This window comes from Drosophila innubila, assembly GCF_004354385.1.
Source record: "Drosophila innubila isolate TH190305 chromosome 3R unlocalized genomic scaffold, UK_Dinn_1.0 2_E_3R, whole genome shotgun sequence".
NCBI classification, from domain to species: domain Eukaryota; kingdom Metazoa; phylum Arthropoda; class Insecta; order Diptera; family Drosophilidae; genus Drosophila; species Drosophila innubila.
Window position 1 is genome coordinate 9,618,568 of NW_022995380.1, and position 18,796 is coordinate 9,637,363.

At 38.5% G+C, this 18,796-nt stretch overlaps 7 protein-coding genes and 1 non-coding gene across 13 annotated transcripts; 4 read left to right on the forward strand and 4 right to left on the reverse strand.

The window, feature by feature from the left end:
- Positions 1 to 1,953: 1,953 nt before the first annotated feature.
- LOC117790100 lies at positions 1,954 to 9,189 on the reverse strand. 3 transcript variants are annotated; one of them, XM_034629383.1, is made up of 2 exons: positions 9,042 to 9,189; positions 1,954 to 2,790 (listed from the first exon to the last, which is right to left on the reverse strand). In XM_034629383.1, the coding sequence occupies exon 2, from the start codon at positions 2,760 to 2,762 to the stop codon at positions 2,007 to 2,009; it is 756 nt and encodes a 251-aa protein (XP_034485274.1). In that variant the 5' UTR covers positions 2,763 to 2,790; positions 9,042 to 9,189; the 3' UTR covers positions 1,954 to 2,006. The 3 variants fall into 3 exon arrangements, with proteins under 3 accessions (XP_034485274.1, XP_034485275.1, XP_034485273.1); XM_034629384.1 differs by lacking the exon at positions 9,042 to 9,189 and adding an exon at positions 4,411 to 4,586; XM_034629382.1 differs by lacking the exon at positions 9,042 to 9,189 and adding an exon at positions 2,880 to 3,075.
- Trnai-aau lies at positions 3,173 to 3,246 on the reverse strand. The gene has a single exon. It is a non-coding gene; the product is annotated as a tRNA-Ile (tRNA).
- Positions 4,764 to 8,453, forward strand: LOC117790099 (mitochondrial dicarboxylate carrier-like). Of its 2 annotated transcripts, none has more exons than XM_034629381.1 (3): positions 4,764 to 4,869; positions 7,385 to 7,791; positions 7,857 to 8,453. In XM_034629381.1, the coding sequence occupies exons 2-3, from the start codon at positions 7,394 to 7,396 to the stop codon at positions 8,320 to 8,322; spliced, it is 864 nt and encodes a 287-aa protein (XP_034485272.1). In that variant the 5' UTR covers positions 4,764 to 4,869; positions 7,385 to 7,393; the 3' UTR covers positions 8,323 to 8,453. The 2 variants fall into 2 exon arrangements, with proteins under 2 accessions (XP_034485272.1, XP_034485271.1); XM_034629380.1 differs by having other exon boundaries at positions 4,797 to 5,094.
- A 547-nt stretch (positions 9,190 to 9,736) lies between the features above and the next one.
- LOC117791035 (mitochondrial dicarboxylate carrier-like) lies at positions 9,737 to 10,918 on the forward strand. The gene is made up of 2 exons (XM_034630663.1): positions 9,737 to 10,155; positions 10,208 to 10,918. Exons 1-2 carry the CDS (start codon positions 9,758 to 9,760, stop codon positions 10,683 to 10,685), a joined length of 876 nt encoding a protein of 291 aa, XP_034486554.1. The 5' UTR covers positions 9,737 to 9,757; the 3' UTR covers positions 10,686 to 10,918.
- A 556-nt stretch (positions 10,919 to 11,474) lies between these two features.
- LOC117791326 lies at positions 11,475 to 12,168 on the forward strand. Its single transcript, XM_034631045.1, has 2 exons — positions 11,475 to 11,699; positions 11,770 to 12,168. Exons 1-2 carry the CDS (start codon positions 11,475 to 11,477, stop codon positions 12,085 to 12,087), a joined length of 543 nt encoding a protein of 180 aa, XP_034486936.1. The 3' UTR covers positions 12,088 to 12,168.
- LOC117791325 (lipase 3) lies at positions 12,085 to 13,614 on the reverse strand. The gene is made up of 3 exons (XM_034631044.1): positions 13,479 to 13,614; positions 12,589 to 13,308; positions 12,085 to 12,522 (listed from the first exon to the last, which is right to left on the reverse strand). Exons 1-3 carry the CDS (start codon positions 13,557 to 13,559, stop codon positions 12,142 to 12,144), a joined length of 1,182 nt encoding a protein of 393 aa, XP_034486935.1. The 5' UTR covers positions 13,560 to 13,614; the 3' UTR covers positions 12,085 to 12,141.
- A 320-nt stretch (positions 13,615 to 13,934) lies between these two features.
- On the forward strand, positions 13,935 to 14,840 carry LOC117789817. The gene is made up of 2 exons (XM_034628959.1): positions 13,935 to 14,388; positions 14,454 to 14,840. The coding sequence occupies exons 1-2, from the start codon at positions 14,294 to 14,296 to the stop codon at positions 14,659 to 14,661; spliced, it is 303 nt and encodes a 100-aa protein (XP_034484850.1). The 5' UTR covers positions 13,935 to 14,293; the 3' UTR covers positions 14,662 to 14,840.
- Positions 14,827 to 18,692, reverse strand: LOC117789811 (serine-rich adhesin for platelets). Of its 3 annotated transcripts, none has more exons than XM_034628948.1 (8): positions 18,629 to 18,692; positions 17,736 to 17,850; positions 17,267 to 17,670; positions 16,725 to 17,141; positions 16,441 to 16,569; positions 15,965 to 16,378; positions 15,780 to 15,909; positions 14,827 to 15,710 (listed from the first exon to the last, which is right to left on the reverse strand). In XM_034628948.1, the coding sequence occupies exons 2-8, from the start codon at positions 17,821 to 17,823 to the stop codon at positions 15,592 to 15,594; spliced, it is 1,701 nt and encodes a 566-aa protein (XP_034484839.1). In that variant the 5' UTR covers positions 17,824 to 17,850; positions 18,629 to 18,692; the 3' UTR covers positions 14,827 to 15,591. The 3 variants fall into 3 exon arrangements, with proteins under 3 accessions (XP_034484839.1, XP_034484838.1, XP_034484840.1); XM_034628947.1 differs by having other exon boundaries at positions 16,725 to 17,174; XM_034628949.1 differs by lacking the exon at positions 16,725 to 17,141 and having other exon boundaries at positions 18,629 to 18,689.
- Between the last annotated feature and the right edge of the window lie 104 nt (positions 18,693 to 18,796).

The window sequence follows — 18,796 nt, forward strand, 5'->3', positions numbered from 1 at the left end:
ACGCAATCTTATAGTGACAACAACAACAGGCAAACATGTATACAAGTGTGTGTGTGTGTGTGTGTGTGTCTATGACATATATGATGGCAACACAAGCTTCGCTATGGCGATAAAAATCAAAAGATATGATAGGAGACTATCAGCTGTCAAGTAACAAAAACCACATACGAAAAAAACCTTAAAAAATTGATGGTATTTGTTAAATGTGTGCAAGTATAAGTAAGTGTGTGTGTGTGTGCATTTTTAAGAGCTTCGTTTGCTTGGTCATTGTACTCGTTGCTAGCCAAAAATCCGAGCCTGGACCGTACTAATATGCCGTTATTATCATTGATGAAAGGGCAGCCAAGCGAGTCAATTTTATGAGGGCCGCGTCCATTCTCGACCTACATATGCGAATAAATTGTGGCATTCGCTGTTTTTTGTTGCAAGATGATGATGCCATTGTCACAGATTTTTCTGTGTATGCGTGTGTGTGTGCTGCATGCGAATCGGGTCTAAATATATTTCAAGCCCTGCCGTCCAAAAATATGCAACGAAATTGCCCACACACAGATGAAATTGGTCGCAACGTTATCATTAACTTGGCTGGCCAACCAGGACAAATTTTCAGATACTCGATTATGAGTCAAAGTCTGTTTAAAAGCCTAATCAAAATGTCATTTTCTGCAGGGCTTCAATTCCGTAAAATAATTTATATGTATTGCTAAAATAAAAATAATATTATGTACATTTTTTCAAAATCGCCTTTAGACCATGGCTTTTGATGTAGTCCATAAGCGGAAGCAAACTGTCTGAAAAACAATCTTATGCTGGTAATTACATACATACAGCCCAAGTCACATGGCCAACTTCCGTTGAGTAAGTTGTGGGTTCTCCCCTCTTCCTTCGGTTTGAACCCCAGTTCAAATTGGCACACGTTTCCGTTCATGGAAGCCATGTTTTAAGCATATTTTTTAATCATGTACAAATAGTAGCGGGGGCGTGCAATTGGTTGAGGGAGTACAACTTGGCACAGCTTTGCTTTAACTTTCAATTTATTCACTTACCGCTCGATGGCAAAAGAAACATTTGCACAATTAATTAAATCTTTGAAAATACAAGAAGGCAATGCAAATTGGAGAAATGTCTTTGTCTCTTAACTTCAATATAAACAACAATTTAACCCTTGCCTAAGTATTCATTCAATTGATAAGGGATGAAAAAAATTAACTATTAGTGTAGAAATATTTGTATAAACTAATCCATAAATCAATTATACTTATGGAATTATTTATAATTATAGCTATTGAATTATTATAGAGATGCTTAAAGAAACTAAAATCATTTTGAATGAAAATTAAGCTGAGTCCAAGGTCAAGGCTGTAATAACAAGCAAATTTTACATATACTTTCCTTATGAACAATTTGAATTAATGCTAAATTAATGTAAATTTATTTGTGCATGTTTAAAAATGTCAATGCTTTGCATACTCGTATTGGAAATTAACGCTTTGTACAGACAAGATAATGAAGTTCATCCTATAGGCAGTTTCTACTTCTCAAATTCAATATCCCTTTTTTATGGTCTACGATAAAATTTGTGCCGCTGCCCTCTATCCTTTCCCACTCCGTTATTATATTGTGTAGTCGCTCAGCCTGAAGGACATTTGAGCTTCGCAGGACGATGTTTGGTTTACTTTGACTGGTCTGCTGATGCTGCTGCTGTAAAGTCATGACCAGACATGAATTCATCATTATTTGTTCATCAATGTGGCCAGCTGCCGTGACGTCAACAGATGTGAAACCAACGTAAAGGACAACGCAATTAGAAAGGACGGAGAAACTAACAAACAGCAGATGTTATTAGCACATGACATTCATTCAAAGACATTGGCAGGCAAGACGACAAGAATTCGAAATAGGTAATTAAGAGGTATTCAACTGAAATCCTTGAGCAATCACTGAAATGCAGTATTAAGTATATAAAAATGGCTTTAATAAATTTCGTACAAAAGTAAAGTGGCAGCTTAAACTTTGACTCCAATTTCGCCGGGATTAAATATCTTGACATTGCGATCGTTGACCTTGTAGAGGACCTCCTTGCGTGACTGCTCGCACGCATAGCTGCCCTCATCGAGGACCCTTTCGATGAGCAGCTTGCCATCGACCTCACGGAAAACGCCGCTCTTCAATCGCAGCACCTGGATGCGCACATGGCCCAATTTGGCTACATTGTCGTCCGTCAGCTGATGGATGTCGCTGTTGCTTAGCTTCGTGATGACCGTTAGATTCTCATGCTCCTTGGCAAGGGCAGCCAAAGATTGGCAGAATTGTTGCACTTGCAACTTGCTGGCACCTAAATTAAAAAGTATTGACAGATTGTCAATCAGTATAGTGTAACTGCTGCGATTGGCGTAATTGTTGGCCATCTGAGCTCGTATATCCTCAACCAGTTGCTCGGTAAGGGGCAATTCATCCGATGAACGCAACCACTTGCAGTCGAGGCCCTGTTCGGCCATATCACTCAGCACATCGATGACATTCAACGTCTTGCCCAGAAAGATGTTTGAGTTGTATCCAAGTCGCATTCCAGCATTGAAATAATGCTGATAATGATGCTGCAGACAGATGAGCAGAGTGCCAGCGTTCGAGATGCGCAGACGTTGTCCAAGGATGCAGCTGATCAAAAAACTGCCATCCACATTCGATTCCTCGCTGATGTGCACGAATCCGGGCAACTTCTGTTCATTCAGTCCGCAGGCGAGTAGCACTGAGGCGGCCATAATGTTGACAAATCGTTCAAAAAAGGCGCTGCAATGCAAACACAAAGGAATAAATGAAGTGAATACGTTTAGTCAATTTATAAATGCCATAAAATGTATTCAATTAATTAGCAGTACAATATTCGGCGTTGTTGACAGGCGTCGCCCGGGTCACGTGCAGCTGCCTCAAGTTCAGGACACTTCATTTGACCGGCGGCGTCGCCGACTATCGTCCTTTTTTTAGTGGCTTGGGATGGTAAATAATTTAATTTTCATTTTGTCACTCAATCATGGCTGTCAACGCCACACGTGGCCAATAACCCAGCAATCAATGAAAATTAAGTGCACTCAATATAATTTATTATATGAATGGCAATATTTTACAAAACTTAAAAAAAAAAAAAACAACACAGAACAAAAAAATTTAGTCTTAGCCCATGAGGGGATCGAACCCGCGACCTTCGCGTTATTAGCACGACGCTCTAACCAACTGAGCTAATGGACCGTCGGCAAATGTTAATTTGTACTGTTGAGTGCACAATACGAAAAGCTCCCGTTAAAGCTTTCACACGCTATGAGCTTTTACAGCTAGTGTAAATATTTTGAATATCGCTGAATAAATACAGAAGAGACGTTAATGAGATAAAACGCAAATGATAAACGTGTTTTTGTCAATTTATTTTAAGCATGCAAATAATAAAAAAAAAATATCACAAAATTGCAATTTGCTTTTGGAATTATCTACCGGGCAATATCCACAGCTTATCTCGGCCTTAGCAACAGTTTTCACTAAGCGTAATCTCTCGTATTGTTATCGAACTCTAAAAGCTAAAATTGTGTATGTTAACAGTGCATACTAATTGCAAATAAACGAAGTCGACACTCTAATTGAACCTTGACTGTCCATGTGCATTGCAGCCAAATAAGAGCATTGCAACTTGCAACAAATGCAGTTTAAATTACGAACGTACTAATTAAAATAAATGACGGCAATAGACAATTATTTGAAATTGAAATGAACTCATTAATTAATATGTACATTCTTGAAACTGGCGTCTGATCGATGAATAATATTTGTATTTCAAATTTGTGGTTGCTAATCACATGGTCGATGGACGTCGGTAATTTGGTCGATTACATAAAGGGCTTTTAAACACACAATTTCAATAAGTCCAACAAAAAAGAACTTGGCGCCATCTAGAAGAATGGGCGTGAATAGCAGGTACCCTGCAAACAATTTCGAGGGTACTCTTCTTCACATGTAAAACTTTAATATCATATAAAAAAGTGATTATTGAAGGATCAGTTAATAGCTTCTTTAGTTTTACAAATATAACCTATACTCGAAATATATTTGGTTCAACTACAATATACCACACGTTTTATCCACATAATGGACTACGATACGATATGAAAAGGATCAATAAACATATGTATATCAATATGTGTATATGCATTGCAATGTTTGTGCCAATTTTGTCGAGTGTACAAAATCGGCAGCGATTTGTACCGTTCTGAAGTGATTACCAGGAAGATAGTGTACAATACCATAACATTGTAGTTGTACAATGGAAACACAAATTCACAATTACTCGTACATAAGTGTGTATACACAACCAGCAAACAAATAAACTGCGAGAGGACGGAGGTTATAATAAAAAGCTCTCACCAATTTATTGTATATTTGCTAATTCTCACTCTCTTTAGCTCTCGCTCTCTGTGTCGCTCTCTCTGCTCCCAGTGACACTTGATGATTTGAACTGTGGCACTAGCGAAGTGTCTGACAACTGACTAACTTGAGCCGATCCGACCGATCACTTCTGAAACGGTTCCGAAGGCGAGCGCCTTGACCGCGCTGTCACTTAGGCGGAGATAAAACAAAATCCAAAGCCAAACATTTCGCCGAGTCACATGTGAGAGTAGTTATGGGTCGTCGTCGTCTGGCGATAGCCGAAGCTCACTCACTGGCCGGTTGTTCGTCCACTCACAATAACACGCACACACACATGTATAGCTATGAGTATGTGGACAGCTGGCAGCAACTGACGATCAGTACGATTTCAGTGCTCAACCGACAACGTTGCCGTGCTGCCAGCTGCTCGCTGCTTCCAGCGCAGACAAGAAGAGAGTAAGAAAACCCGGCAAAGATCCATTACCAGACCAGTTTTCGCTTTCCGCTGTGGTAATGACGCGCTGAAGTTGTGCTACTCTCGAGTGTGTGTCTGTGTGTGTGTATCAACAGTGCGTGGTGCGGTATCTGCGTATGTGTGCGCGTGTATCGGTGTTGCCAAAAATATACAAAATTATTGAGCGGTAGCAAAATAACAACAAACGCCAACGTTTCTTTTTCAAGGTAAAGTTTCAATTAGCTGCGTTTCATGGGGTCGGCAATTTATTGAAAAATCAACCAAATGCAACTATTTCCAGTAATTTACATAAACAATTACATATGTGTGTGTGTGTTATTCAATTAAGGCATTTTGTGTAAAATGCATTTCATGAGTTAAACATGAGACGTCAGTCTGATAACCGTTGCGAGAAAGTCATGAAATTATCACGCGATGTTTCGTGATCTACGGGTTCAAAAAGATGAGAGACAATCAGCTGTTCATAAAAAACTTATGAACATATACATAAATTCTATTGGGGGCGCGACTGCTTCAACATTAATTAATACAAATGTACAAACATAAGTATAGATTCTTTTGGATCATGTGATTTCTGCTTTTTGATACGTTTTAATAACCAGACTTTGAACAAGTTTATTAAATTTTATGATCAGATAAAATACAAGGCAAAATGAAGCTAGTAAGGGTATATTAAGGTGACATTGCTATTGACTACAATTTCTTAAACAAAAAAAAACGTTCATTGATCAGAATCATGCAATAGTACAGATAAGTATTTCCCAACTAAATGAGGCATCAATTCGTTTCCAGATTAATCATCATATTATGTAGAGCATACGTAATAATTCTAGATGAGTACGTGATAATTTAAAATGTATTTTAAATATGTATTAACCTCTATAATGAAGGGCAAATAAATATCAAGCATATGTACAAATGTTTAATATAAAAAACATACAAAAAATCGGCTAAATAAAAAGCCGCAGGTTTTTGTCAAAATACTTCTGAATTGTCAGATTTGTGGCACGTGGCATGTATCACACGAAATATGTACTAATTAAATAAATAAATAATAAACGAATACAAGTTGTATGCTGCGATTTTGATTCGTAAAAGTGTTATCAAAACGCGAGCGAGCAACAAATTGAAAGTCGATAAGCAATGGACAAAACCGGCATAACCGGGTCCTATTTATAACGAATCCAGAAACTACAAACAAATGTTAGCAAACATTTCACAGATTAGTTCAACTATAAATTTATCTATTTGGATACATTTGTTTAGCAATTGTGTTCAATTTATTGCTTATATTTGTATTGAAAGAAAAAAAAATATACCATTCTACAAATAATTCAAAGACTGGATAAATAAGTTCATGAGTCATGACAATAAAAATTAATGAGTAAATTCGACACAATATATGAATGTTTATATATAGTAGATATGTTTAAAGGTTAACTTGTAAAAGTATTACAAATTTGTAAGTTATTAACATGATTTGGTGCAGGTGTCCAAATGACTTATCGTAAATAAATGCAATTCGGCAAATAGCTGAAGAATAAAAAACACAACACTACAATTGTTTTGGTCAATGTCAAAGCCAATCAAAAAGCCGCACTTAACAATGTTATGCATAGATTGTTTTGCGTGTAAAAATTCAAACAGCATAGCGAAAGTAGCCGAGACTTGAACACTATTTGTTTTAAAAGTAAACAAGTAATTGTTTATACAATGAACTCACCAATGAAAACGCTATACTACTTCTACTTTCTATTTATGTAAACAATTAAAAGCTTTTCAATTTTTCACAAAACAATAAATGCACACGCGAATTTCATGCTCAGCTGTTAAAATAGTGCTGCCACATATCTCACAATAAATTATCCTTTCTTTGGAAATGTGGCAAGGCTTACAATAATATTCACAATGATTAATCGACATTTTGATACGCCGGCAAGTTTAAAATTGAACTTAACGAGCGAATGAAACAATCATCGACATTCTTAATTTTGATTTCAAAATAAGTTTAATTGAAATGCCACAGTTTTTGACCTAAAAACAAAAAGCTTTTGTTAATATTGATGTTCGCCCAGGTATTGAAACTCTTTTAAGTTTAGTACCAGCTTAGAAAACAAAAATCTAAATACATTACAGCTGATTCACCGGCATTTCTACTTGCCGCAGTCTCTGAGAACACTTTGAACAGCCTTTAATATCTGCCGCTAGTGGCGCCACAGTGTAATTGTGGTAACAAGCTTTGTCAGTCAGTCGTCTGTGTCATGCCCCAGCTGATTTGTGTATATCCTTAAGTTTTGTTAGTTCCTGTAGAACGGTGCGCGTAAAACGATGACATAACACTTTGAGTTCCGCAACCGAACAAAATGATAGCCCTCCAAAAGATTTAATATTGATTATCGATATTTCAAAATGTGCGTAATCTCAACATTAATTTACCTAAACCGCTAATGGAAATTTATTAATGAATTTCACTTTGTCGAAAATGTATCTTTGTAGCTTTACAAAATGTCCACCGAAAAACAGGCACGTTGGTACTTTGGCGGCCTAGGAAGTGTAGGCGCGGCATGTGCCACACATCCTTTGGACCTGATCAAGGTCACACTGCAAACACAACAGGGCAACCTGTCGGTTATGAGACTTGTGCCGCAAATCATCAAGGAACAAGGAGTGTTGGCCTTTTACAACGGCCTGTCTGCCTCCATTCTGCGCCAGATGACCTATTCCACAACTAGATTTGGCGTCTACGAGGTGGGAAAGCAACACATTAATACCGACACATTCGCCGGCAAAATTGGATTAGCTGGTCTATCGGGTCTGATGGGTGGCATTGTGGGCACACCCGCCGATATGGTCAACGTGCGAATGCAAAACGATGTCAAACTACCTCCAGAAAACCGCAGAAAGTAAGATAAACGCAGACTTTTAAGGGCAAACAGCTAAAAACAAAGTATCTTTTCGTCCAACACAGCTATAAGAACGGAATTGATGGGCTTATCAAGGTGTATCGTCATGAAGGTTTCCGTAATCTTTTCTCCGGTGTAACCACAGCTACAACACGCGGTGTTTTTATGACTATTGGCCAAATAGCGTTTTATGATCAGATCAAGACGTATTTGCTGACCACGCCCCACTTCGAGGACAACCTGATTACTCACTTTACCGCCTCACTGGCGGCAGGAGCTATTGCCACAACATTGACACAGCCCATGGATGTGCTGAAAACTCGCTCCATGAACGCCAAACCTGGGGAATACAATGGTCTGTGGGATGTCATACGCCATACAGCGAAACTCGGACCACTTGGCTTCTTCAAGGGTTATGTTCCTGCATTTGTGCGGCTTGGACCGCAAACAATTCTAACGTTTGTGTTCCTGGAGCAGCTGCGATTGAACTTTGGCTATGAGAAGACTAAAAAATCCAGTACGCAATCCTAACATTCCATCTGTGCATTTGAAGGTGTGAACAATGCTACATGATTTAGTTTAAATTAATGCTTATTAATAATGAAATTGCTTTTATTGTTGGAAATATATGTTGTACATTCACAAATACTTGCGTATGTAAATTATTCAATTTTTAATACTCTTGCACACAATTTTGTCACGAAATCTGTAAGTACATATATCGAAACAAGACCGATCAGATCATTGTATCATATAGCTGTCATAGGTGGTTATTTTTAAGATATCTGGAGCAATGATATTGATACAGATATCTGCAAGAGTATTTAGGCTTCGACATGCCGATGAGAACATTTCTTTCTTGTTTTTAATCATACACCTATCCAAAAATGTCAGGCTATAAAAGTATCTGATATCTGCATCTGCTCTGATAGCAATACACACACTTGTATGAATGCAAATACATACGAATATGTGTGTACTTTAGTATGTGTGTGTTTGCTTAAGAACTGCAGGTGCGCCAATGTCTTATCATACTTATATAAAAGGCAATCGGTCAAAATTCTATAAAAATAATAAACTTGGTGTTGTTTACAAAACTTCGGCCTTATGTTGGCCAATCAATGTCAATGCCAATGAAAAAGCCGCATATAAATATGCCAAGTTGTCCATGAGGCACTGTCACTAGCTATGGACCCTAATTGCCGCTTTAAATAAACGATTGAAATACATTTCTTGGGCAATGAACTTACGTATCAAACTGTTTTTACGCTTCCGTTGCGCTTATTAATTTGTTGTTAGGCAAAACAATTCAATTTTGGAAATTAAGCACAAAATGAACACTCACACAGTGCTGCCAACTGCTGCTGCACTTACTCACACCACTGCCAACTTAGCTATTTTATAGCTATATCAGGCTTTTTTTTGAGTTCGTTTGATAGAAAAATTTCAAAATTATTATTAACTGGAAATCTGGCTAGCTTAAAAATATATTTAGCTAAGTTTTGCCATTAATATTTTTGGTAAAACTGTGCAAAAGTGCCCACAATAACAAATTTAGATATTTTCCAGAAAGAAACAGCTATTGTTACCCCCAAAGACTTGACAGCACTGGCGTGGAAGGCTGCCACCCGGTACAATTTGATAAACAGCTATTTGGCCAGTGCTGCCACATATTATGATTTTACAGTGCCGTTTAATATTAATAAGTATGGCAGCTTGAAAATAGTGTTGGTAGACGCCATTTAATTAATGTGCCCGCACAATTGGAAATTTAAGAGTGGAGTCGCCTTCGTTGGGTATTTTTAAAATATTTGCAATTAGTATGCATATAAATATTTTGACAATTTTGTTATCGACATTTAAAAATTTGTTCGTTTTTCAAAGAAATTTCTTCTGGATATTATAAATTTAATATAGTTATAGTTATGCTAAATGACGGTTAGCACTCGTGCATTTGCTTCATGAAATGGCCACTGAGAAACACTCACGTTGGTATTTCGGTGGCCTTGCAAGTGTTTTCGCAACATGCACAACACATCCGTTGGACTTACTTAAAGTCGCCCTGCAGACCCATCAGGGAAAGTTGCCGTTACTGCAACTTGTTGTTAAAATTGTAAACGAACAGGGAGTTTTGGCATTTTACAGAGGTATATCCGCCTCCGTTCTGCGACAGATAATGTATTCCACAACGCGATTTGGTGCTTATGAGATAGGTAAGGATTATGTCAACACAAACACATTTGGCGGCAAGATTTTGTTGGCTGGTCTATCCGGTATGCTTGGTGGTGTTATAGGCTCACCCGCAGATTTGGTTAATGTGCGTATGCAGAACGATGTCAAGTTGCCTCGGGAGAAACGCAGCAAGTGAGCAATACAATGACTTTTAAAAGTATAATATAAATTTTCTGACCTACAGCTATAAGAATGCAATTGATGGAATTTATAAGGCTTATCGTCAAGAAGGTTTTCGTAATCTTTTTAGCGGAGGAGTCATAACAACTCTTCGCGGTGGTGTTATGACCATTGGCCAGATAGCATTTTATGATCAGATCAAGTTTTGTCTTTTAAATACTGTCTACTTTGATGACAATCTGGTTACTCATTTTACCACTTCTCTGCTGGCAGGCATCATTGCCACAACGTTAACTCAACCTCTGGACGTTCTTAAGACCCGGACAATGACCGCCAAGCCTGGTGAGTTCAGCGGTATGAGAGATATTATTAAATATACGGGAAAGCTCGGTCCACATGGCTTCTTCAAGGGCTACGTTCCAGCATTTTTGAGAGTTGGTCCGCAGACGATTCTAACATTTTTATTCTTGGAGCAACTGCGGTTGCACTTCGGCTACGAAAAGATCAGACCAACCGTTTACAGATATGGATCTTATTATTGAAGATTAGATTATTTGGATGGCAGTCCTTTTACAGATGTATAACTTGAACCTAACTAAATTATTTACTAAATTTCTTTTAATGCTGCAGATTTGCAACTTAAAGCACCTAAGAAAATTTGATCCTTTTAGCATCTAAAGTTTATATCAAAATTCATACGTAATGCGATCTAAATTAATAGCTTGTTGCCAGTGTGAAAATTGCTGTAAATAAATTATATGTTTATATTACAAAATTCTTCGACTATCGGAACGTATGATCATTCTGAACAGAACATATTCCGCTTCCGCTACAAGTTTGTGATATTATCGGCTGACGTGGCGTATGTGTAATGCGGGCATGCAATGGCCTTAAGCAATATGCAATTTGGATTCGAACATTTTTGATCTTGGAGCAGCTGCGATTACATATTGGCTACGAAAAGATCAGCTTAACCCTTCACAGATACTAATTTTGTTGCTTAAGCTCAGATTATTTCGATGGGATTCAACTTAAGTTGAAGAGTTTTGAAAACTTAAGCTAAGTTACTAACTAAATTTCTCTTAATGCAACTTGCTGCTCGTGCTAAAATTGCAGTTAATAAATTATATGTTTATCATACAAAATTATTCGATTATCTTAGTTTGCGATCTTTCAGAGCAGAACATTTTCCGCTTCCGCTACAAGTTTGTGATAGCATCGGCTGACGTGGCGTATGTGTAATGCGCACATGCAATAGCCTCATGCAATATACAATTTGGATCCAAAATATAAATTGAAAACACATTGAGATCATTACAGTTTCAGTTGAAATGCTGACCTACCCGTTGTATCTGTGTTGCTTTGTGCTACTCGTTAGCACTTTCCAAGTAAAAGGTGGAGAAGAGCACAAGTTGAAGCTACGAAGCCTCCAGAAGATCAAGGAAGATAGTGAGGACTTTCAGAGCAGTGTGCAGCTCAGTGAACCCGATGCTGAGGGTCATGTGACTATCAGCGGTGATCTCAAACAACATGTGACCCTGGACAACGAATGGAAAGTGAGTTCCACATCAATTTATTTACATACTATACAAAGTGCTATAAATAATATAATTAATCAATTCACAGGTTAACCTCACAGTTTATCGCACGGACAGTCTTGATGAAGAATATGTCAAGTTCAAGGAACTGCCTCTAATGGGCACCTGCCAATTGATGTCCTCCTACTACAAGAACTTTTTCTATGAGAAACTAAAAGATTATTCGAACGCTCCCCATCCAGACAACTGTCCGTTGTCGCCGCAGGATTACTATCTCAAGGACTATCCCTTAGATTCATCAAAGTTCAAGAAGTTTCTTACACCTGGCTACTATCGGGTGACTATCAAGATGCTCAAGGAAAATGAGGTTAAGCTGGAATATGTGGCAGACTTGCTAGAGGAGTAAATTTTGCTCAAATACAGCATACATTTATTGTAATTGAATCAATAAATAGTTAAACTACTTGTAGTTTGACATCTGCTTCAAGACTTCATCGTATACGTATTTCTTGGCCTCGGTGCCCCAAATGAAATCCAAATGAGCCCATTTCGGGAAGGGCACGAGGTAGTCGAGTGCCATATTGGGCAACTGATCACGCAGCTTGCGCACATCGCTCAGATCGCACATCCAATCGTTGGCACCATAATAGAGTAGGACTGGAGCCTTGGCATTCTTAAGCTTATACTCTGGGGGATACATGCTGCCATACTCATAGGGATTGCGGATTGCCGAATAGTCGAACTTGCGGAACTTGCCCGAGTTGTGCTCCTGACAGAAGTGCAGATTCTGATTAACCGACGCGCCGGCGGGTGAAGTGGCCTTAATGTGCTCCAAAAGTTCCTAAACAAGACAAATATATTTTATTATACACGTATATTTATTGATCCTATGCATAAATGTACTTACATAGTCCAACTGGTCGGAGTCATAGCCGCCAATCAAGAAGATTTCATTGGCACACATTTCGGCATAGCGTGAGGTAGCCTGACACTGGGCAATACCCATATCCTGTTTGAACTTGTTGCTGGGCATGAACTCCATGGAACCACAGAGCTCGACAATGGCATTCGGCTGACCAAGGATTGGAGCAAATGCACGAGTCATGGGGCTCTTCATGTTGCCCATATAGGCAGCCGGTCCCAACAAATGGGCGGACTTAATTTTGTCATTATAGGCGGGCCTTTCGGACATCATGACCAAGTAGACCGTGGTGCCCTGGGAGTGTCCCACATACTGCACTTGCTTCTCACCGGTTATCTTCAGAGTGTAGTCAATCATGGCGGGCACATCGTACATGCCAATCTCATTCCAGCTAAAGTTCCAGAAGATCTGCCAGAATGTTGGCCAATACTTGTGGGCCTTGGAATAGGTATTACCACGGGCATTACCCATCCAGACATCGTAGCCAGCATCGGATAGAATATAAGCCAAGGATTTCTTAGGACCCATGAGCACCCAATCGGAGCTGGAACTCAACATGCCGTGCATAAGGAAGGCAACCGGACGCTTACCCGTGTTCCCAGTCTTGGGTGAGTACGGAATGCGGTGCATGGTCAAAATGTAGTTGTCCTCGGTTTCAACCTTATGACGCTCCATGGGATAGCCATCATTCTCAATGCGTTCGCCCTGTCAAAGAGTTGTAATTAATTATTATTTTAATTTATTTATATATACTTTTAAAAATTATTTTAATACTATTAAAATCAATTATATTGAATACCAGCGTTAAGGACATTGACTCAGAACTACTTTAAAATTATATTTTATAAAGTGTCCTAAATTTTTTCTAGACTTACGCAATCCGAAATCGGTCTTGCAGCCGCGGCGAGGCCCAGGACGCCCAATAGAATGGACGCGCAGATGATAAGTCTCTTCATTGTTAAATTATTTTGCAAAGACTTCTCAGTGGCATTGCCTTATATAGGGGATCAGTTATCGTCTCCACAATATCTCTGAGATAGTACATTGCACTATCTGTTGATAGTATTATTCTCATTTCCAAATTGACATTTGGTATACCCCCCGTGAGTTCCATGCGTACTCTCGTCATATATATAAGTAAGTATAACTAGACCTGGTTCTAATCAGTTCAATGTTTTGATTTCAGTCTAATTTACAATTGCCACATTCCTACTAGACCAACACGGCACATGTCTGTCACTATCGTTATTTTTTTTTTTATTTATATACATTTTTTTAGAAACTTTCAATTAAAATGTCTGCAGCTATAAATAAATCCCATAAGTGGTTGGTAAAGACGATCGAGCGATAACACGATCGCAATAAAATTTCGTAAAATTAAAATCATAATTTTAGCTGCAAGAAGTCTGCGAATATCTATGTATTTATTGATTCCTACAAATTGTATCCCACGTATGTGTCATACTACGACGCCTATTGATTTTTAAAGGACACATTCGATTGGTCTACGTATGTCCTGGTATCTAACACGTATGTGTATGAATAAGCATCCATGACGACCCCATTATGAGTTTAGACCACAACACAGAAAGTGCACTTGAAATATTACGAGAATCACATATATGACAGTTTATTTGAAACTTTTGAGCCGAGTAGAACGATTCTAATTCCGAATATCAAAATTAGCATAATGAAGCATCAGCAAGTTGTGGTTGACTATTGGACCATGTTTAAGACATCGGGAATGTGCATACTATTGGCCATTTCTGGCTTTATATTCCTCAAGTATGTTCGCAACCATTGCATTAGCTTTAATATGTATATCATCAAACTTTTCATTAAATTTGTAGAATGGTGCAAACTATCTTTTGGCTGCCCAATCATCTGAAGCGTAATCAAGAACGACTTGAAGCAATTGCCAAGCAATATGGTAAGGATATGGATGAGGACGAAAGAGCTGAAATCGAAAAGATCTTTAATAGTGAAGGACCCCTCTCCGAGGATAAATTAAATGAATTGCTGGACAACACAAAAGAGGAACCCAAAAAAGAACAGTAGAAAGCTTAACCATCTATTAACTTGTAAATATTTAAAGAATTTTGTTCAGTTTAAAACAATATAGAGCATATATATATTATTAATATGTATGTTGAAACAATAATTTCTAGTTTTGATCTCTGATTACACGTTAGACATTACACATTCACGTTATTAAACAATTAATTAATATCAAGCAACACTTTAGTTATTTATTCAGTAGGGTATAGGACATATAAGTGTGTTAATATTTCTGTACGATCTTACGATAAGGAAAAAAAAATCAAATTTGCAAGCAGTTCTATTTGCTACTGATATATTTGGACTTAAAGCCCTTTCCTGCTTTATTGGATTTTCACTAAACAAAGCGAATATATGTATAAGTATTTCCTATATAAGTATGTTTTGTAGTATCAATTAACAAAGGATATTATCAACGTCAACCTCATTGTTCCCAAACTAACTCATATCAAATATAAGCAAGCATGCCAATTTTCTACAAATACATTATATATTTTATTTTCTTTAATCTTTTAAAAGCTCAAAATAGCGCAAGTCTCTCATTTTTATTCTCTTTTTAAACTCTTTCTACGAATATAAAAACGTTCTTTTCTTTCCAACGGATGTCCTTGTACTGTCTAGCCCGACAAAAAATATCACGAGAGTTTTGCTATGTTACAATCGATAAAACTCAAATATAACAATTATACTTTTGGATCTTTGTAAGAAAACTAAGGATTACTCAAAATCTTGTCGCTAACAATTCCGAGAGAGCGCATTTCTGAATATGGCATTCAACTTGAACAGAATACAAAAAGTTATTTATCTGTTTCTTGTGTACATTGTTTAAGTATATGCTAAAAACTTAATAAATATTTAATATAGATTATGAATGTATATCTTTATATATACTCTGATAACTTTCATCAATCGCTGCTGCGTCGCGTCGCTTTATTGGCTTGGAGTATGAATTGGAAGCCTGTAAAATGGATTGGCCAAGTTAACACGTGCAGCGGGCAACAGCTCCGGATGTTCGGTCAAAGTATCCGACAATGCGGTAAGCAGAACCCCTTGAATTATAAACGAAATCATTTAAATTAATTTTGATTGTTATTGATTTTTATTTTTGTAATACTCACTTAAAACTTTCTTCTGCAAATCGACGGGAATAACGCCGAGATTTCCTTCACGCTCCAGAAATTCAGTCAACTTCTGCAACTCCTGTTGAGCCTCATCGGAACCATGTGCCAGCGATTGGGCAAACATAACCTGAAGTTAATGATATATTAATTAACTGATTTCAATAATCAACGAACCTTCTTACCTTGGCCAACTTGTAGAGTATTTCCTCTAGGCTATACTCGTTGTACAAATACTCAACGATCTTGGCCCGACCCATGGTATCATCATAGTCTGTTATATCTTGGGGAGTCTCGCTCTCCAGCGCCTTAAGCTTGTTCCAGAATGTGAAACTGTCCAAGCCTTTGACTCGGCCAACCTCTGGAGTAACTCCCCCTTCCGAATCATTTTCCAGGTGAATATCTGGCAAGGGTTTCTCAGTGGTGGTGCTGGTTGTGGTTGTTGTGGATGTTGTTGTTGTTGTGGTGCTGGGTGGACTGCGCTTAAGATGATTCTGACGCAGCTCCTCGGGAAAGATGCGATTGGCATAGGAGCGTTGCAGGAACTCAATTCCCAGACGAATGTCTCGCAAGAACTTCAGAGCACTCTCACGGGTAATCTTAAAAGAAATTGTAGAATTTCAAAAAGTATTTCATAGAAATATAAGACAAAAAAAGCTACCAAATTCTCATCAATCAGTTCCTCAACTGCTCGGGCCACACCCGTCTCATCGCCGGTCCAAAAAACATACTGAGCCATATCGAAGGAGGAGTATTGTCCATTTGGATTACGCAGCAAACTCTGAGCCGTCTAAAACAGAGAAAAGAAGTAAAAATAGAAGAGATATTAAAGCTTAAAAGTTTCAAGGAGAATTCTAAATGTCATGAGGATTAAATACAACAATTTATTTGGTTTAGCCAATTCTTTGCCAATCGATGAAATGGATTCTGAATTGTCATAAGAACCTTGGCCGTCAGATGTGGCATACTGGATCTTCGCTCTGTGGTCTTTGCCACTGCCTCCAGCTGGTCGATCAGAATGTCACCGATGGTCTCCTTGTTGATGTTGTGATCACGATGAGCCGTTGGTGACTTGTTCAGATCACGTTCCACATCCTCTGTCTCGCCGTTTTCTGCTGGCTCACCTGCCACATCCACAACAGTTTCGGATTCGCTTTCAGGAGCTACAGAATCTGCTGCTGCTGCTGCTGCTGCTGCTATTGTGGTTGTTGTTGTGGTTGCTGGTGCCGGAGTTGTTGTAGTTGTGCTTGTTGACGTTGATGTGGATGTGGATGCGGTTGTGGATGTGGTTGTGGATGTTGAGGATGTTGGTAACACCTCTGGATTTTGACCAAATGCTAGACGAGCTGCACCGTAAAATGCCTGTTGATTTTTGGGTGGTTTCGTGGATATACACTTTGATTTTTAAAAGACACATATGACGTTTACAAGCAATACATACATACAGATAACTATGGGACAGAAGCAGGCAAGGGATTTGCTTTTACCTTAGCATGTGGGCCCTGCTCTTGGGTTGGTTTGGCCGCCGTTTTCGGCTCCTCCAGCTGCGAGCGTTCACTGTCGTCCTTGAAAGCCGCTGTAGTGGTTGTGGCTGATGTACTTGTCGTGGTGGTGGTTGACATCGACATCAATGGCGTTGCCACCTCCAGCTGACGCTCCAGGTCTGGGATGAGATGGACGGGCGCTTGCTCCTTGCCACTTGGCTCTGGAGGTGCGATTACTTTCTCCACGCTTTCTTTTGTGGTGGTTGTTGTACGGACGGTGCTGCCATCGTGTTGTCTCTTTCCCACGACAGGCTGCTCATTCCTCAGCTGATCCAGTTCCCCTACGTCATCTTCAATCTGTGGAAAGCTGATGTCGTTGCGCTTATTCAGATGCACATTAGACGGATCTGTTTAAATATCATTAGATAAATACATTTATTTTGCTTTATTTTAATTATATAAAATAACTTACTATATATATATGGCAAGAGAGCTGGATAGGCTTGTGCCAGGCTGCAGCTGGCCACCAGGACAATGGCCACAAAACTGTTCCCAAACATAATTCCAAACGTAATCGCTGAAACGAACTGAAAGTGACATTAGACGTAATATATTTGATAAGCTGCCAAAAATGCGATTACATGCAAATGGATTTACATAAAAGACTATTCATATGTATATGTATGCATGTATGTGTGAGTCTGACGACTCAATAGGGGAAGCACATACACATAAATATTGCTAAAAATAAGACAAGAAATCGATAAAACAGCGGCAGTAAAGCGAAACAGCGAAACCAAAGCAGAACAAACAACAACAAAACAACAAGGAATAGGAACAAGCTTGCCTCCCGTCAATTGAAAATGGTGGCTTGGGGAATGGGAAACGAAAGCAGGGGCCGAAACAGAACACGCTAACTTTGATGTGAACTGAACTTTCTGCTGTTGGTTTGCATATGTACATACATATATGCAAGTATGTTTGTACACCACCCACTGTGACACACGCACACACACTCACACACATTAACAAGCCTGCCCGTTGGCAGTAAATTGAATAAGTTGGCCACATAAGGCAATTATCGATGCATTTGGGAGCACTTGAGCACGTTCCAAGCCTACTTCTTACACTGCTGTCGTTATTAAGAGGCCCTGCAGATGCAATATTTCAGCTCAATTGTATTATATATATAGCCACACATGTACATATGTGAACACACACAAGTGCAACTAATAGAACAATCGTATACATAAAACTTTAGCTCTCAAAAGTATGCTTTAGTTTTTTTTATGGTTTCCGTTAATTTAAACGAGCACAATTAATTTTTGATTTTTATAATAAAATATATATATATTTGAATTATACCTTAGTTTTGTATAATGTTCAAATGGCGTCCTAACTGCACGAAAGCAGAATAGACTCTGACCCGAGCAACGATTTGCGAATTGTCTTTGCTGAAAAAAAGCTCGCTCTTACCGCTGAAACACTGGAACAACAATGTTGTCGCAGGACGAAAGCTCAATATCTATAAAT

Excerpts from the sequence above, each read along its gene's own strand:
- LOC117790099 (XM_034629381.1), top strand. The coding sequence starts at position 7,394 with ATGTCCACCGAAAAACAGGCACGTTGGTACTTTGGCGGCCTAGGAAGT. Across the intron at positions 7,792-7,856 it reads CCTCCAGAAAACCGCAGAAA|CTATAAGAACGGAATTGATG; the intron begins GTAAGATAAACG and ends CGTCCAACACAG.
- LOC117789811 (XM_034628947.1), bottom strand. The coding sequence starts at position 17,823 with ATGTTTGGGAACAGTTTTGTGGCCATTGTCCTGGTGGCCAGCTGCAGC. Across the intron at positions 17,671-17,735 it reads TCTCTTGCCATATATATATA|ATCCGTCTAATGTGCATCTG; the intron begins GTAAGTTATTTT and ends ATATTTAAACAG. Across the intron at positions 17,175-17,266 it reads AGCAGGGCCCACATGCTAAG|TGTATATCCACGAAACCACC; the intron begins GTAAAAGCAAAT and ends TAAAAATCAAAG.
- LOC117790100 (XM_034629382.1), bottom strand. The coding sequence starts at position 2,947 with ATGAAGTGTCCTGAACTTGAGGCAGCTGCACGTGACCCGGGCGACGCC. Across the intron at positions 2,791-2,879 it reads TGTCAACAACGCCGAATATT|CGCCTTTTTTGAACGATTTG; the intron begins GTACTGCTAATT and ends TTTGCATTGCAG.
- LOC117791325 (XM_034631044.1), bottom strand. The coding sequence starts at position 13,559 with ATGAAGAGACTTATCATCTGCGCGTCCATTCTATTGGGCGTCCTGGGC. Across the intron at positions 13,309-13,478 it reads CAAGACCGATTTCGGATTGC|GGCGAACGCATTGAGAATGA; the intron begins GTAAGTCTAGAA and ends ACTCTTTGACAG. Across the intron at positions 12,523-12,588 it reads ACTCCGACCAGTTGGACTAT|GAACTTTTGGAGCACATTAA; the intron begins GTAAGTACATTT and ends TGTCTTGTTTAG.
- LOC117791326 (XM_034631045.1), top strand. The coding sequence starts at position 11,475 with ATGCTGACCTACCCGTTGTATCTGTGTTGCTTTGTGCTACTCGTTAGC. Across the intron at positions 11,700-11,769 it reads CCCTGGACAACGAATGGAAA|GTTAACCTCACAGTTTATCG; the intron begins GTGAGTTCCACA and ends ATCAATTCACAG.
- LOC117791035 (XM_034630663.1), top strand. The coding sequence starts at position 9,758 with ATGGCCACTGAGAAACACTCACGTTGGTATTTCGGTGGCCTTGCAAGT. Across the intron at positions 10,156-10,207 it reads CCTCGGGAGAAACGCAGCAA|CTATAAGAATGCAATTGATG; the intron begins GTGAGCAATACA and ends TCTGACCTACAG.
- LOC117789817 (XM_034628959.1), top strand. The coding sequence starts at position 14,294 with ATGAAGCATCAGCAAGTTGTGGTTGACTATTGGACCATGTTTAAGACA. Across the intron at positions 14,389-14,453 it reads TCTGGCTTTATATTCCTCAA|AATGGTGCAAACTATCTTTT; the intron begins GTATGTTCGCAA and ends TTAAATTTGTAG.